General features: G+C 39.8%; 1 protein-coding gene across 1 annotated transcript in view; it reads right to left on the reverse strand.

The window, feature by feature from the left end:
• The window catches only part of COL24A1 (collagen type XXIV alpha 1 chain), a gene marked incomplete at both ends in the record, with an annotated part of 135486 nt that overhangs the window by 112653 nt on the left and 4287 nt on the right, over positions 1-18546 (reverse strand). Inside the window, 3 exons of the mRNA XM_080624318.1 lie at positions 167-220; positions 8344-9644; positions 16080-16141. Coding sequence (XP_080480444.1) covers positions 167-220; positions 8344-9644; positions 16080-16141 — 1417 coding nt within the window. The remainder of the gene's footprint in view (positions 1-166; positions 221-8343; positions 9645-16079; positions 16142-18546) is intronic.

The following is an 18546-nucleotide window of genomic DNA, read 5'->3' on the forward strand; positions in this document are numbered from 1 at the left end:
GCTGTTTCTTTGCCTTACTTTGATTTGTCTGCCAAATGTTCAGAATAATATACTTTCATAATCACCAAACATATGAATAAAGTTGAGAAAAACAAAACGATGAAACTCCAGTTCGATTGCTGGTGAGCTGCCTAGAGCTACAGAAGAACATATCCATCCTACTCACCCGAGGACCTCTCCTTCCTGATGGCCCAGGTAAGCCTGGAGGACCTGGAGGACCCTGGTGATAGAAAATCAAAACAATTGAGGCTAAAACTTGATACAAGGACAGTGTCACAAGCTGGAGTCAGACCAGCTCTTCTAACTGATGACTTTCTGCTCATGCAGACCTTCTCAAATTGAAAACCAATTCCCAAACTCCAAGCATGTGTTTTTTTTAATCTGGCTCTAAATCAGATTACTGTTTAGAAAGTATCTCATGTCAGAGGAACTGGAGCTAACAATAATAGAGATACACTTAAGTGAAAGTTACTCAAGAATGACCGCATCAGTTCTAGGATTAGAAACAAGCAAGTACAGTGTATTTCAATACAAAGAGTAGAGAATAATTAAGCCTTTTCATTAAGCATGCTGGCATGCCAAACATATTTTAGAAAAGTTAGGATTAACTGAAAAAATTAGATACCACCTCACAGAAAAGACAGACATGAGATAGAAGAAAATAAATGTGAACAAATGATTGTTCAGTTTCCTATTAAAAGCTTCTGATAACATAACTGGTAGCATGTTTCCCCTTGTATATAACAAAAGTAGTTCTCTTTAATGATAATGCAGGGTTTTTTTTTTTTAATGCTAGTGTATAACCAGATGTATCTTTTGCAAATAAATTAGATTTTGAATCACTATTAGACAGTGTACCACCCTATGTATATCTAGTTGTTTTGACCTTTCCTTTTCTGTTCACATTGAAAGCCCAAGAATCTACTTCATTGTACTCAAATACTAATGAGAGCTCTAGATTAACATCTGCACTAATTTGTATTATATTTCAACTGTCACACTTGAGTCCTAAGGAGGCATGGGCTATTCTTAAGGGTGAATTCAACTCCCATGCAAATGCCAGCATGGCAAGTCTCAGCTTTAACAGAAACCAAGTGCTCCCACTGCAAGGGAAGAGGGGCATCAAGAAAGCCAGATCTCACGAAGGTCTGTCAATGACAGAAGGAAGGGATTCAACTTGCTTTTTCACCCAGGCTTCCTAGCACTCCTGTGTTCTGTATATACAACAGCCTCTCAGCTGAGGCACTAGGATATGGCAGCTGAAATGGCCAGCTCACAGGCTTTTGCAAAAAAAGGGGGGTTGGGAAGACAGAGAGAAAGAGAAAGAAAAGGCAAAAAAAAAGACAAAAACCCTTTGCGGTTTTATTAGCAACCAATGACTCATTTTATTACGACAATAGTTGCATTTTAAAAACCTAAAGTTTTGTGGAAGTGGTATTTCTTTTTCCTTGGAAAGGTAACAGCACTGGCAGAGAAGACTGCTGATTACAAACTTTAAGCATTGTCAAGCCAATTACACTTATTTGGCAAAAACACAAACCACTCTGGACAATTCTGGGAAGAATATTGCTATTCTGAGGAAGGAAAAAACCAAATTTTTTTTCTTTCTAATTAATCATAATAATCTTAGGAGTCTAAGTGTAGCACAACTGCCTGTTTACAATTGGGAATATTTGTACATCCATACATACTATATCAAGTCATGATGAAACCCATACTCTGCACTTCCCTTTGTGTGTAATTTTGAAGACACAAGTCTGTGCAACAGTCCTGGCTTTAGATCAAACCATAACATATCATACTTTCGGCATAGGAGGTTTACTATTCACCCTGGCCGCATAAACGCTCACTAGCATTCTCGTATTTTTCTAAACTAAAAAGACCCTGTGTTTACTGAAAAAGTAGCAGACAGACACATGGAAAGCTCCTGACCTGGCATTTTTGTTCAGGCCAAAAACCCACCTGAAATGGCACAGAGAGCTCCCACCCTGCCTGCTGAAGTAGCATGCTTCCTAGTATGTCCTTTCAAATAGTAAGTTAAGAGATGCCCTTTGATTAGAAAATTATCCTGGGACTACAAAGGGAAACATAATATTTTTAATTAAGTAGAATCATTGCAACTAGTGTGTGTTCTTCAGTGATTTGCACTGCAAGGTTGTTCTAGGTCCCTAGACGCTTTTCGCTTATCTGTCAGAATACATTAATAGCCAAACTCCCATCATTTTCCTAATAGAAATCTTAATGAGTATTTCTTAAGATCCCTGATCTTTGCTGTCAATTTATCAAATGAGGGCAGTAAGAATATTTTTTCCTATGTGACCTTTTTTTTTTTTAAATAGCACCAAACCCCTGCCCCATTTTGATTACACTAATTCATAAATAATTATCTCCATCTAAAGAACACACACCAAAGGTAACCTAATCACAACAAAGCCATCAGCAACCTCTAAAAGAAGCAGTAAAATGTATTTTGAATTACGCAGCCAGATCTTATTAATGCCTTCTTAAGACTTTCTAAAACAAAGTCCATCATTGTAGATGAAGTCTCTGGTCCCCAATAATAAGCAATTAGCACCAGCAATCCAGGTGTTTGATTAAAGGACTCTCCTTAACCAGAGTATGTTACTTCTCTAATTTGTAACTCTGACTCCCTGCAACTCAGGCAACATTTCTTCTGACTGCAGACTTAGTAGAGCACACGTAAGTCTTCCTGGAAGTGCTTTTCTGACTAGTTGTAAGAAGTTAATTCCATCCTAGGCACTGCCTCAACCTGTGAAAGCAACTGCAACTTCAAATCAGCACGGCTGTTTTCATACTAGCTAGGAAGTTATTTATGCCTCTTAAGCATCCAGGTAAGCCACAGAAGTCAACAATGACCATGGAATTAGTCATTTGTTTGAATAGCTTTTCCTCCAACTACTGAAAACAGTAATTCAACAAACCTGAAGCAACTGAAAATGTTAATGTGGTTTTTTGCATTTGACATTTTAACCACCAACAATAAAATAGTGGCTTTGTGTTAAGTACTACTAAAATGCATTTATTTAATAAGATCAGTTTACTCAAAACAGTAAATTGTACACTAAATCAGGTACAACTTACTGTCCTTAAGATTGTAAAAATTTCATTTAGCTATTGAGAGAAGCTCAAGTTCCAAATAATCATAGCTTAATCCTGAAACAATAAAAGTAGATGCTACTCTTCCAGAAACCCTCGCTACCCTTCAAATGGTCAGTGGGATGAACATAACTGTGAACTTTCACAGATGTTTTCTAGGCTACTGAAGCCTTTCTACAGATGCATATGTTTTAAACTTGCCCTACTTGCCAGCAGTAATAAGAAGCATTTCACTTGATATATAACAAGCCCCTAAGATTTCAGATGCAAAGCAGTAAATCCTTGATTAAATAGCTAAACACTCCTGCACTAATATATGCTGATCCTGCTGCCACCCAATACCTAACTCATATTCGCTGAAGTTTCTTTTGCAGAACTGTGAAGTTTCTCTTTAAAAGGCATTTGACCAGACCCAATCACTCAACCTCAGCTCACCTCAAACACTTTTTCAAAAAAGACTAAATTTCAGAAACATGCGAGTTTAACGCTTGATCCATCATACACTAAGGCAGGTGATCCTTCAGGAAAACAAAAACCCTCATGAACCTTTCTGCACATCATCACCAAATACCTGAAATACAGCAGGAAAGTAAACAAACATCAGGTTCTGTGACTTTTATTAAACACCTCTCCACGAAAGGAAAGTCTATTTCTAACCTTGCTAATATCACTTGTTCTACTGTTCAGGTATTACTCCGATTAGCTATGTTTTCCTTATGTGCCATCTAAAAGTTCCAACTCTGTCTTCCCATACTTTCCGTGAACAGGCAAAAGAAGTATCTTTATTAACTCACCCTTTGCAGAACTATTACATGTCTTACTTTCATTACTAAACACACTTCTGTTTTAACCTTTGCTCATATTTTCTATAACTGCTACACTGTTACTGCAGCTTTTTGAAATCCTTTCAGTCTGTCTACACCCTTTTTAAAGCTCAACATCCAAAACTGAGGACAATTGTCCAAACTCCAGCCTCAGCACACCCAGACCAGCGGAAAAACAACCTGTCTCTGACACTCACCACTTCTGGTAATGCATTAGGCATAAGATGCATTTATTCTCTTGTGCACCATAACATTACTCTATTACGCTCATCTGACTGCCTAGCCAATCACCTGTATCCTCTATTTGGACTTTAAATTTCTGTAATATTGCACTGTTTCATCCCATAAGTTTTAGACCATCTGGAATTCTCATTCTGTCACTCACAATTCTTCTACCTACTCCTAGTATGTTTTGTCTACCTTTGTAAAGAATATTAATTCATACAGATATTAATTATTGAGCACAAGGATCCTACCAAATAATGAATGTCTAAAATATATTTTTACTTCTTGCTTCATCTGTATTTCACTGGAAATGATAAAAAAAAAAAAACAAACCCTGACATGCTTCTCTTTCCAAATGTCTTAGAGCAGGCAGTCACTTGTGTATGTTTTACCTTCTTTCTTTACAGCTGCGGAAGTCTTTCGCTTTCTCTGTCAAGAATTCCTATGACAGCCAAGGCAATGTCATGAACATCAGAGGAATTAAAGCTTTCCAATAGTGTGGTGCAGAAGAGAGGGGAACTGCATCAGTTTCAGGTGAATTAAATGAAATGTTTAAATATTTAAGACTGTCTTTTTGCTACTAAAAATAAAACCGCAACAATCTTAAGTTTATACCTGAATCAGCAGATACTGAGATAGACTTCTCTGCCTGGGCAGGAAAATTGAAGGGTTATCTACAGAGCTAAAAATGCATCAAAGTGATTAACTGCCCAATATATCCCCTGTAGCAAGGGAAAGCCACAGCAAGCAATTTTGTTCAACCAAGAAATAAGCTAAGAGTGAAATAAGCTGAAGTGTAACAGGGTAACTGAGGGCAAAATAAGTAGAATAAGCCAAGAGTGAAAGGGTAGATGACACTACTGTTACTGCTGCTTATTTAGCACCACACTTAGAATCTCTGAACTGCCCTCTCTCAAGGTTCTCGCTCTCAAGACTCTTCGCTGGAATAAAAGCATCTCATCTAGGACTCAATTCTGTCTAATGCAGGGATTGCATTTCCAATTCCTCCTGGCAGTATCTCCAGGCTACTTCTCCCTGCCAACTATATAGCTTAAAGAACACCTCCATCTACTATTTTCTCCTCCTGGCCAAGCGTCTTCATAATCCAGAAAGCTTTTCCAATAGAGGAAACTAATTCACAGAATCACAAAACGGTTGGGGGGTTGGAAGGGATCTTACAGCCCATCCAGTTCCAACCCCCTGCCATGGGCAGGGGCACCTTCTACTAGACCAGGTTGCTCCAAGCCCTGTCCAACCTGGCCTTGAACACCGTCAGGGATGGGGCAGCCGCAGCTTCTCTGGCCAGCCTCACAGGGAAGAACTTCTTCCTTCTATCACATCTAAACCTGCCCTCTTTAAAGCCATTACCCCTTGTCCTTGCACTAAGTACTTCTCCAGCTTCTTGTAGGCCCTAGCTCATTTCTCAAGGGAAGCCAAATCCTGTGCAGGCAGGCCTGCAGATGCAATCACCTACCAGCAAGTAACCTAAATGAACTCTTCAGCTCACATCAACCCCTCTTCCTACCAGCGTGGGACTATGCATCATGTTATTGCAAGCTGCTTTAGGACTATGCAATGAAGAATATCTGTTTGAAAGTTAAACAGTTAAAAATACACACCAGATTTATTGTCTTTTATGCAGCGCCAAAACCCTCTCTAATACAAAAAGGAGTGGCTCATCAGATGAATGGAGCAGCTTTCCCTCTAAACTAGTGGTTGAGGAGACCACACTTGGCATTTTTGGAGGGAATTTTGGTCATTGTAACTGCTAGAATTTTAATCAGGGTCTTAATAGTTTTGAAGAAATAGGTGCCTTTTTCCATATGCTATCCATAAATGAAAGCCTGAATTCTGGAGCATTGCTTTGCAGTGGTGGGTGAATTCCACAGCTGTGGCATCATGGAATACAAGGGGCTTAGTTATACAAGGCAAGAATGAGTTCTGGTAGATTATTAAAAGCTAAACTGAAGCTAAGGAGTTCAAGAACCACAAAAGCTAGTTCTTGCCCATCAATTCCAATAGTATGAATATTATTTCTGTGTTGAAATCTTAAAAGAAGATTCAAACCAACCACAACATAATGAAAAAGGAAAAATAAAAAAAGGTGGGGGGGAAGAGGTTTCCATGTCTCATCAGGATATTTAGCTGCAAGGGAAGTTTGCAAGCTCCTCAGTGTTGCTTTCTCAGGCTCTCCGTTGATGAGACTGGGGGTACTTGTGTAGTAAAGTGTCAGAGCCACATACATAAAAGCTGGATTATCTCTGATCTTCTCTACATGGGCATGTTAGACTAAGAAGGCAAAGCAAGATCACCTCGCAAGTCTGAAGCCAACACTCGAGGCAGATACTGCACCACACAACATCCATGCAGCACAATTCTTTACAAAAGCCTGTGTGGACAAGGCCATGCAGAGGTCTCCTTCTACTATCAACCTCTGAGCAATGCTTCAGCTGCCTCTGTTCCAGTGGGTGCTGCTGGCCCCTTCAGCCCAATTAGTGCTTACAAAGGTCTATATGAACTTCCCAGCTCCGCCGCAGATCTCTAAGACTTCGGACATGTTATTTAAATTCTGACCCAGCAAAACACTTCAGCACAAATGCACCATATTCATTGTTACAGACCATATCAAATGCAAGGCCTGCTCTAACTGCCTTCCTAGACAAGACAAACTTCTGCATCCCCAATCTGTAAGACAGGCATACAAAATGGTAACACAGACACCTTCAAACCCTTCAAATTAGCTATCATCTTTGACACTGTATGTATAGTGTCTGTGTGTAGAAAAAAAGCAGAGCATTCCCTTGAAGTTTCCTAGTAATGTGAACAGCCAACAGCATTATCAGCAGCCATTTCTGTGCCATGTAAAAAAGAATGGATTTCTTGGCTGCAGCTGACTTAAATCACAACATGTAAGCTACCTGCTAAAATGAAAAGCTTCCATTAGCAGTTACTAAACATCCTAAACTCCAAAACTGGAAATTAACCTCATGTTGATGACAGATACATACTTACCATGTATGTAATATGATATGTCCCTATAAATACTACTGTAAGGGACAAAAGAGAAAAAACCCCAAAACTGACTTTAAAATCAGAACAGATTAAGCAAGAGCATCCTGGACTAAACTGAATTATTTGTTAACACCTCTTTCAATTGCATAACACAGCCCTTTGCATCTGGATCCTGTGGAGAGTAAAAATGAAATTTTAAAAAGGTTTTCAGTTGCTGACTACCTTAAGAAAAAGATTATTTCGGTGTTAAAAGAACACAAACAATAAAATTATGGGCATATTCAAATTTATATGAGGAGCTGCTAAACATACATCAAATTGCCTTCTAGTAATAACCACACAAATGCACACACACCAAAAAAAAAGAGAGCAAGTGGAATTATTTACTGCATGCTTTAAAAAATGTTAACCAACAACTCAAACAAGCACTATCATATTCCCCAGGCTAAGCAGGAACTGCTGTTCTCTCGTCTATACCTTCATACATATTGCTCCCATTTTTACGTATTAAAAAGTTTGAGCCTTGTGCACACAGTAACAACAAACTGTTTTCTATTAAAAGCACTACTGTGCATTTACAGTTGTTTCAGGCACCATTTACCCTGCAAATTGAAAAATATGCTAATAAAATCTCCTAAGACTGTTCTAAAAATCATTTTACACGCAGGTTTGCATGACCCTGTAACCTTGGGTTACAAATGGTTTTACCAGTCTAGATTCTGCAACTGGTCTCCTTCACCAATTAGAAGTTTTGATAGCATAGCTCAACTGAGGCAACTGTGCCAGTCTTCCAAACAACCTGGTGGTTCTTTTCATCAGCCAGTGTCTACGTCTGTGTACTGCATGAATTTTTCCTGTAATTTTATTAAGTGAGCAGTCTTCATGCGCTTATAAACATCTGGCTGCATTTCAAAGTTTAAAGAAGCCTGGGTTGCCTACCACTTCACCAGAATGTGAATTCATATTCTTCCAGTAAATTAAAATATACACTTATACCAAAATTACATGCGGTAAAGAGACATACTTAAGGCAGACAAACATTTGTACAGTACAGCCCAAAGAAGTTGCAGTCACAGCTTTGGCATGCTTTGCAAGATTTCTTTCAAAGCCTCTGTTAAATGTGTGGTGCTACATTATAGAAAAAAGAGGAGTAAAGACAACTTACAGGAGGTCCAGTTTCCCCCTTTGGACCTCTGACAGTTCCCATTTCAAACATTTTGTCAAGATCTTCATAGTCGTAATCATAATTATCAACACCAATTTCATAATTGTTTTCCATGTGGTAAGTCTCATCAGCATCAAAGGCACCTTTCTGCCCTGGACTGAGCTGATTATCCAGAGGGAGGTCCACAGGCAAACGGTACAGGCTTGCGTTGAAGATTTGCTGCTTTCTGCTTGGTTCATCTAAATGTTTTGCTTTGTCCATTCCACTGCTTTTAGTTTTACTTTGTTTTACAGGGGAGATCAGAGAAGGCTCACGTTGTCTGCCTGCATCTTCCGTGGTATTATCTGAAGTATTTGGATATGATCCTTTGGGGGCTTTAGTGATGTTTCTCTTTGTGCCAGTCTCCTGCTGATGAAGAGGCAGACTGAGGTACTCCTGGAGCTCTGTTTCAGGCAAAGCTTCCAGCAACAGAGGTTTGGCCTCTGCAAACTCCAATGCAGAGACATTTCTTGACTCAAAGTCTTCTGGTAGAGAGTGACTCTGAGCAACACTGGTAACAGGAATGTTTGGCACTTCTTTCCTTCTATAAGCGGATATGCCTTCTGACTGCTTTTCCTCATCAACCATCATCTTCGAAAAAACATCCAGCCCATCTGATGCATGTGGAGCTCCTGGCAAAGATCGATATGTTTCAGCTTGGCGACACTGCTGCTTCACGTATTTACAATAGTTTGCAGATGCTTCTGCAGATGGAATAATATCTAGCTGACATATAACACCTTCAAAGCTGACAGAGTGAGAGTTCATCCTTCCCAGGGTAAATAAAGCATCCAAATCAAACGTCTCCACTTCAGAAAGTACTTCTCTGCTATAGTGCTTCTTTCCACACTCAGCAAATATCGAGACAGTCTTGTCTCTAATGTCAATGGCAAATAAATGCCATTTTTCATTATGAACACTATAATCAAAGTGTACGGACTGCTTCCCACCAGTGAACACCACTACCTTTCTTGGTAGCAGCTGGACACCAAACTGCAGCCTACTTTTGTTCCTAATACTGAAAAGGAAAGCATTATTTATTTTGTATGAGTATAACCCAACCAATATGGTGAACTGATGCCCTAGATTTGATGGTAGGACTTGAATGATGGGGGACTCAATATGTGCATCACTAGTTAGTACAACTCCTGATACAGTTAGACGAACACCCTGAGGTAACAGAGATGATGTTGAGGGCACTGCCGTCTCTGAGGGCTCTTGAACATCTTTCACAAGGCCTAGTTGATGAAGAACATCTATTGCTGTAAAAAGAAATAAAGGCATACTGTTGACTTCTTTTACAAGCTCATAAATTCAGATCCACATAAACAAATGTATGCACATCTTAAAAAAAAGATCTGTACTTCCCAGAGCATGTATACAGCACACAGCAAGGCCACCAAATCCCTAGTGTAAGGCACACCAATGTTTGGCATAAATCAAAGAAATAATTAAAGCCAGAACAAAATTTCTATCTTAAAAGAAAAACACACAGAAAAGCGCAAATAATGCCCATTGTAGGTTAATTCATTTATGAAACTGAAAAATCCCCATTTGGTCTTCAACCTTTCCACAGCAGTCAATGAACACACTATGCCGGTTCCTTATTTACTTGGCTAATCCTGCTTACTCTTCGAGGTTTGGTTTTGTTTGTTTGTTGTTTTTTTTTTTTTTTTTTACTTGAACTTTTTCTTCTGCAAAATATTCCGCAGTAAAACTGTAGTTTTTCTCCCTCTCTGAAAAGTTCAACTGAATTTGAAGTGATGGTTGCTTTGTTTTTAATAAGGCACAAGCTATTTATAACATAGTAACACCTCAGTAGAGCACCAAAAGATAGTCACTGATTCAAAGTAAAATATAAAGGTAAGCCTTTGTCAAGCAGCTATTATGTGCTGCAGGGATAATTCGACTGGTACCTGGGAAGAATTGCTGTGCTTCCACAAGGGAGTTCCCCTCCCACCAAGCAAGGCCCTGTGCCATTATAGCCCTGGCTTCAAAGAGAACTGTTTTCCCAGTGGGATCACCCTTGATTGTATCTGTGCCAAAGCTAGTCAGACTAAAAGAAAACAAATATCTTTTCAAGGGGGGTGCAACAGAGCATGCCACTGCCTCCTTTCCATCCACATGGTTTATTTGCTAGGACCAGGGATGAAGAGAACTCTGCAAAAACAGAAGTGATGAGGAACAAGGAAAGAGGAAGAACACTGGGACTCAAGGGGCAGTGCTCCCATCTTCTGGCCTATCTGTCCTTTCATAGGATCTAAGTCTGAAGCTACACAGATGAGATACTGAATTAAGAGTGCACTACTCCACAGCAGGAGACAGCAATGGACATTAAGGCGACAGAGAAACCAGCTGTCCTACTGATTTATGTCCTGTAGATTTGGCTTTGGCATATAGAAGTCTGGGTAGGAGATCTTCCTACAGGGTGGAATGAGAAGTGGCATTTTCACCACTGGATTCTCTATTGCCTTACATATTGTGAACTTTGTGCTTTAACCCTTCCCTTAGCTTGGACCTTTCAGTATCTCCATCTCACACCTGGCTAAATATTATCACCTAATGGGTAGAAACAGAGTTACCTAGCCTCCTGATAAACTAAAATCATACCTGACCTGGGTAAAAAAAAAAAAAAAAAAAGAAAAAAAATCAGAGCCAGGGTAAAGCAATGGTCAAAGATGACCAAATTCATTTGGCATTGCCTAAATCATACTAAGGCATGTTGGAGTTGGCAGGCAGAAGCACCTTCTTCCTTCAGGATGAGTATAAAGACACTGTAAGATCCCTTATGATGCAGCTGAAACAGAAAGACTACAAAGGCTTGATAGGAGATAAACATCACGCCCCCAGCAGTTAGTTTGCAGGGTCACAAAATAAGACAGCACTTATGGCACTGATTGGTAAAACTGCTGTTCTGGGTGTTTGTGGAATTGCTAAAGAAATACTGCAGAAACTGAGATAAAGGGCAATCATGCGACAAGAAGGTTGAGGGCTAAAATATATGACATGAGAAAAGGCTTAGGGACCTACACTTGCTTGGTCTGGAGACAGGAAGTTTTGGGGAAGACCAATGACAACTGTCCATTATCTGAATTGGATAAACAGGAAAACTGAGGAGTAACAGTCACAGGCTGCAACACCAGAAATTCCATCCTCTTACAAAGAACAAGCATTCTCACCACAAAAGTGGTTAAGTGCTGGACCGGGGGCCAGAGACGTTGTGTAATCTCCGTTCTTGGAGATTTTCAAAGCCCAACTGGACAGGACCCAAAAGTCTGAACTAACTTCAGCACTGACCCTGATCTCAGCAGGAGGCAGGACCAGATGACTTCAAGGTCCCTGTAGCATATATTTTCCGATTTTCTGCACAACAGGAAATTGAGTGTTGTACTTTTCATACACAGTATTGCACAGAAGCACATGGTATCATCTTCTCCTCCTCCTAACTGGCTGGACCTAAGCTTCATGGAACTGCCTATATAAAAAATAACTAGTAGTATCTAACAGTTGCACTGACCTAATAAGCCAAAAAAAAGTTAAGGATTCTCTGCTCTATTAAGAGAAAAGAGAAACTGAAACAAATGGATGTTCACTTTTAGTGGAAAAAAGGTCTCCTTTCCCAGTCTCCCCTTTCTCTGTTCACTGAATGTATTCATAGCAAACTCCAAGATTAAACAGATGTTGGCTTAGTTTCAGTGGTAAGTTATGAAAAGAGCCTGAGATTTCCTTGAGAGTGATTTATAAATTGGAACCAAAAGCACCAATCTGAACGCACCATAAATCTTGAAAATTAATTACACACCTTGTAGTGTTTCTAGTCATGTTTGAGATTCACAGGTGTGCCAAGATTATCCTGGCAGGTAGCCAGCAGAGACAGAGGTATGGAGAAAGCATATCTTTGCAGAACATCATGTGTACGTCAATTTCTCAAGATATTTTGCCTCAAAGCAATTAATTTAGTATGGCTGTATTTTTATCTGTCAAAGTGATAATGGAGGTCAGGTTAAGCAGACCTTCAGAGCACAATGTATCTGCCACTGAACCACCACACTTTCCCAGGACCCCGGTCCTGCATGGTCTACATGTAGTTACGGAGAAGAAAACCGTACTCGTATTGCCTGTGTGAAAACTAAAAAGAAACACAGGTCATGAGCTCTGGGAAACGCAGAGGTCTTATACATGCAAATAATATCCCATGGCTGGAGACACCATTGCAGCACTTCTGTGTGCTGGCTGGGCTACCTAACCGCACATCTGACAGCCCAACCTAAAGTGGCTAAATATCATAACCTAACTATAAGTATTTAGCAAGTGCTTCTATTTTAAAATATTTGCAATTATATATTTGTATTTTAAAAAATTATCGCATGCGATTTGTCCAAACTATTACAAATTGAAATACAAAACAAAAGCTTAAACCTAAACTGGCTTAAACCAGTCAATTTTAAAATGAAGTATCGCTACTAAGTCTCAAATTGCAAGCAAAATTGCCAAAATTTTGGCAGTTCTGATTTGAAAACAGCACGTTGTTTAAACGTTATTAATAAAAGGAGAGTCCTCTGAGAGCACAATAAGAAGTAAGATTCTCCACATCCTGCAAAGAGACTTCTGCAAACAATGACAGGTCTTGAGAAAGCTAATCACAGATAAATGTGTGAAAAATTACAGCAAAAGATTAAGTATCAACTAATTATTCCTTGCTGATTTGCTGCTTGTTAACCCACCCTCAAGCCAAAAGGCTGTTCCAAACTTTTTTGGCCAGTTGCTTCATTTCTGGTCCAACATGTATTTTAATTTTATCTCAAGGCTTTTAGAAGCTCTTGGCAGCACACATGGTTTTGGGAGCAGGCAATCCACTCAAGTCCTCCTCCCAGCATGAACACCACAATTTTCTTCACCTATCAGGAGTCAGTTCTCTTTGTTTACCCATGTCTGCATGATATCTGACTTCACTTACTGTTTACTCAACCCAGTAGTCCCAAAAATCGTAACAGCTCATCTTCTTGAAGGAACAACTGTTTTGTGTTTTAGGTGTCAAGTGCTTTCCTTCCACTTTCTAGGAGGACTTGAAAAATTCACAACCTTACTGCGCCAAGAGGAGGGGAAACCTAACAGGGACTTTGGCAAACAAACAAACAAAAAAACCCAACAAAAAACCCCAAACTTCTGACCCTCTTGTGTCACAGAAAAAAAAAAAAAAAAAATCCCAAAAAGGAATTGAGGAGTGATGAGGGGATTTGGCTATTGGACCATTCCAAACCCCTATTCTGTTCAGTCTCTCTGGTTCATTTCCCACATTCCTCCATACTCTGAAGGCAAAATATTTGGGGAGATCTCTCCATTTCAGCAATCCTAGCATACACATTACTCACTTTACCAGTATGCACCAAGGAAAGACAAGGGTCATCCATCAGTCAGCTCCGCCAGAACCGAGAGTAAGTACTCAGCAGGTGGCCATTTCCTAGATGATGCTGCATCTGCAACTGGGTAAATTAAGATACCTGGCTGCAGCCAATGCTCTTGCAGACACCAAGATGAGTGACTAGCCTTGGAAATCCAACCAGATACATTGATTCTCTATGTCCCTGAGCCACACTCAAAGTACCATTCATAAAGGCTGAGGCTGTATCTTCATATGTTTCACTGAACACAATATACAGCTGCCTACCAAAATGAACAAGGCACAGCTTCTGAAATGAAGCATGCACAGGCTGTCACATAAGCTCAGGGAAAAAAGGGATGTTAATTACTCTAGTAGCCTCTTCCTATTTGGCAGAATACTCTTTTTTCCAAAACACAGGTGCCAAGAAAGTTTTAATAACAATGTGAGTTTTAACACAATCCTAATGGGCAGACAGTCTTGTTCCTCTTCAGAGACCAAATTCTAAATGCTGCAAATGGCATAGTGCTAGCTCTGCAGGCTATACACTGAGACTGTTCTTTTTTTGAGGAGGTTTCCTCAGTCTGCTGTTCTCTGAACTGCCTTTTGCAACCTTGTTCACACAGCATGCAAATAAAGCGCACGAGAGACCGAATTCACCCATGGACAGAAAGATGCGTCAAGGTTCCACACATCATTTTGATCCCAAGCAGCCACCTGAAGAAAATGAAGTTGCGTATGGCACCTGTGCAGAGGGTGGGGGAGAGTTTCTACTCAGTAGAGCTTCTCACATGGCTATCTAGAAATGCTGCTTTATCTGCTGATGACCAAAGAAAAATTAATCATATATAGCCACATCAAGACTGGAGGCTGCATTCCATTTCTGCAAAGGTCTGTGCACAGAGGTACTCTGAGCTGAGAGGCAAATAAGCCTCTGACTGTACCCACTCCCCCATGTCGCTGCCAACCCCTAGTCCTGTAGCCTTCAGAGTCCTCGCCTCAATTTTTGTTAGAAAAGCCCTTCTGAGGCTGAGGCACATGAAAAGTGAGAGAAACTGGTTATTTCTTTGCAAAGAGGAGAGTGGTCTGTAGGGATGAAGACAACTCAGACCATCATTGCACACCTGCCTCTGGCATCCTTCACCTCCTCCTGCTACACTGGGAAAGTGCAAACAGCCTCTTCTCTTTCCATTCCTGCAGGCCTGGAGCAGGGCAGGCCACACACATCTATGGGTGCTGCCCCTTCTCTGATGAGAACTTGGCTCAGCTGTAAGAAGAATCCAGGAAAATCCCACCATCACAAAAGCAGGTGTCTCCCATTGAGCTGAACATGAAAAAATCAACAACCAATCTTACCAGGTAAACAACGAGCAATGAATGGAAAACAAAACTACAAAGAGAGCAGGGAGGTGAGGGGGAAACACACAACTGAATTAAAAAAAAAAAGCTTTGCCAGTTGCAGGAAATTATTAGAAGGTAAAAGACACTGGTGAGAATAATGGTGGGAGTCTGCCAAGATATCTCATGGGGCTCTAGCAAAACGTTACCAGGAATAAGTCTTGTCTTAACCATATAACCCAGCTGTTTGTATTCAGCTGAGTATCTGCACTTAACATACCAGCCAAGGTTGACCTATTTTCTTGCTTCACCTCTATGGTGAAGGACCATGGCAGAGAACTTGTGCTGCCACTCTTCTGGCAGGTAAGAAATAACTATATGGCATGTTAGCCTCCACCACTTCAGGATGCTAATATTACCAGAGGGGTCGCTTGTGCAAGCTGCACATCTGGTACAGTTATAACAGCTGGCAGATTAAAGAACAAACTGAAAACAAGACAACCCTATTTCCTCACTCACATCTGCATCTGAATGCAAAACCAAATGAATACATAATTTCACTTTTTGCTTTAATGATGCCAGCCTAGACTAAGCCCTTATTATATGCAGTGGTTTGCTTGCACAGCCCTAAGTGCAAAGGTAACTCAGTCATAGCTTACCACCCCCAAGGACACCCACTTACAGTGAAGACACAATCAAAGCCTTTTCACTGTACAAGGCTTCCCTTTTATGAAGAGCTTGCTTAAATATGTAAGCAATTTCACACACAGAAAATCTGAGTAATTTTAAAAAGGTCATCTTTTCCAAACTGGTTGCTTTAAAATTTACTCTCATTATGCTGTAGCTGGTATTTTCTTTAAGTCACCATTAAGGAACCGAACCTAAGGTCAGTAGTAACAACAGACATTTACTCTTTTCATCTATTAACATATTATACACATGTCCTGTTATAAAAAAAAAAAAAAAAAAGCATTCTCACCTTGTTTGGGTACTTGTGCAACACCCACAGCTATACATATTGCAGTAAAAATGAGAGTTTTCCTAAAAGGCAAAAAAAGAAAAGAAGATGTAAGAAAACATCTACAGTTTCAGAACTCCAAGAATTTACGAGATGGATTCAACACCCAAAGTCAATGGCAGGATACCACTGACTTCAGCAAGTCCTGGATAAAAGCCATCACATTGTACAACTTTCCACTAATGCCGAGAAGGCGTTTTACACAAAGATCAAGGATTATGTATGCCCTCATATATACTATACATATTTTACCCTGGCTTTTATTAATAAAGTGCATCTGGTTTATATTTCTTGCAGCAGCCTTCAAATATGTATGTTACTATGTAGTAAATCTTTCTGGAAAGAAAAAAAACCCTACAAACCAAACAAACCCACAAACCAAACAAACCCCATAACTTTACTGTAAAGAAACCATAAAATAAATGACAAGTTCCTGCCTGTAGAGATCATCAGATATTTCTAACCTGCTATCAGTCTTGTTACTATATCGCATCATTTTACTATAAATGAAAATGTTTCACGATTTTGTTCCTGTATTATAAATTTTAGTCATGTTACAAACGCTCTTCACAAAGAAAAACCCATCAGATTTTTGCTTAAAACTTCATGCTCAGACAGAAGAGTGCAATGTTGATAGGTAGCACAGACTGACTGCAACGAACATACATAAGGCTGATAAAGATTATGTGCTCAAAATTTGTTTTACATGAAAAATATTGGAAATTGGGCAAACAATACATTTTTACCATTACTAAAAGAGACTGCTTGCTGGTTTTTTAGTCAATTACTATACCAGCCAGATTAGCACCCTATCACACTCTTATGAGTGACTGAATCTTTTATTAAATGAGAAATATACTTTCTGTTAATATTTGACATCCAGGCACAGAAACAGATCTACATAATGATTATAGTAACCTGTATTTATTTAGTTCTAAGACCAACTATTTCAAAATATCACAAATATAATTCCAATACTAACTATTCAACTCACACTTAAGGATAAGCTCAACCCTCTTGCTCATTAACATACATAACCTTATTGATTTTTCATAATATTAATTGTTAGATTGACTAAAAGTGTTTGCTGGACCACACCAGAGAGCCCTTGAGTATCTGGAATAAACAGTATTTGAAAGTAACACAGCTGCAACTAAACACCTTCAGTATCATAGGACAAGGGGTAACAGGGGAAGTTTAGATTGGATATAAGGAGGAAGTTCTTTACTGTGAGGGCGGTGCGGCACTGGAATGGGTTGCCCAGGGAGGTTGTGAATACTCCATCCTTGGCAGTGTTCAAGGCCAGGTTGGACAAAGCCTTGGGTGCCATGGTTTAGTGTGCGGTGTCCCTGCCCATGGCAGGGGGTTTGGAACTAGATGATCTTAAGGTCCTTTCCAACCCTAACTATTCTATGATTCTATAAGATCGTGTGGTGTGACTTTGCCAGCTAATTAGTCACATTTGCACAGCAAACAAAGTGCAGGAAGAAAACCCTTCCACTTTATTGTGGAATAATGTATGTTCAAATGTATGGTTCAAATAGCAATGACAGGCAATTTCCTTTCAGCAACTGCTCACTGTCAGGTTGCCTTCAGCTCAGAGGACAAGTATTAGTAATGCTACAGTGACAAGGAATCATGCTACGATTTAAATGTCTTTTAGAGATGTATACATACACATACAGAGAGCAGCATCTGCTGAAAAATTTCAACATTCCTTTTGAGGATTTACAATTCAAACCTTTCAGAAACATCCAAGTGCATTTTGCATGAGCAAAACTCTGGTTTTACCAATTTGCTCAGTGAAACAAGGAAAAAAAAACCAAAATGCAAAAAGCACTGGTCTAGCAAAGGATGGGTTTCATTATTTACTCACCTTCCTTGGACAGTTTTACTGTGGGGTTTCACCCCAGTTTCCAAACCAAGTCCCCCTTAGGGGAATGGGGTACTTTCAGAGATGGTGCCACTTCTTCTTGTGGGCCCCCTCCTCAAGTCCAGCCCTTGAAAGACACTTGCCAGCTAAAGATGAGCCCTCCCTCAGTTCCTGTTATGAGGAAAACCAGCTGCGGCAAATGCTGGGAGGAAAAAAGCAGCATTATAGACCCAAGTCCCATTCCTCATAAGTGTGCTGGTTCAAATGATAATTGAAGAACTGCACTATCCACCACCCCTGCTTTCCAGCTGGCAAACCTTCTCCACCTGATCAGCAGCCCAGGCTATAGTGACAATCTGCCACACCGATTTTCAGGCAAAGCACTTACTTGAACAGGATTTCAAATTAAAGGGGCAGGAAAGAAAACTTTATAAAATTAGACTAAGAATATTTACCCTGCTATCATAAATCTTAAAGAGTCTCCTGCACCGTTCTTCAAAACATTTGCTCAGTTTTCAAAGGAAACAAGCGGGCTGAATCTTCGACAAAATTAGG

This window comes from Psittacula echo (assembly GCF_963264785.1).
Source record: "Psittacula echo genome assembly, chromosome: 7".
In the NCBI taxonomy this organism is placed as follows: domain Eukaryota; kingdom Metazoa; phylum Chordata; class Aves; order Psittaciformes; family Psittacidae; genus Psittacula; species Psittacula echo.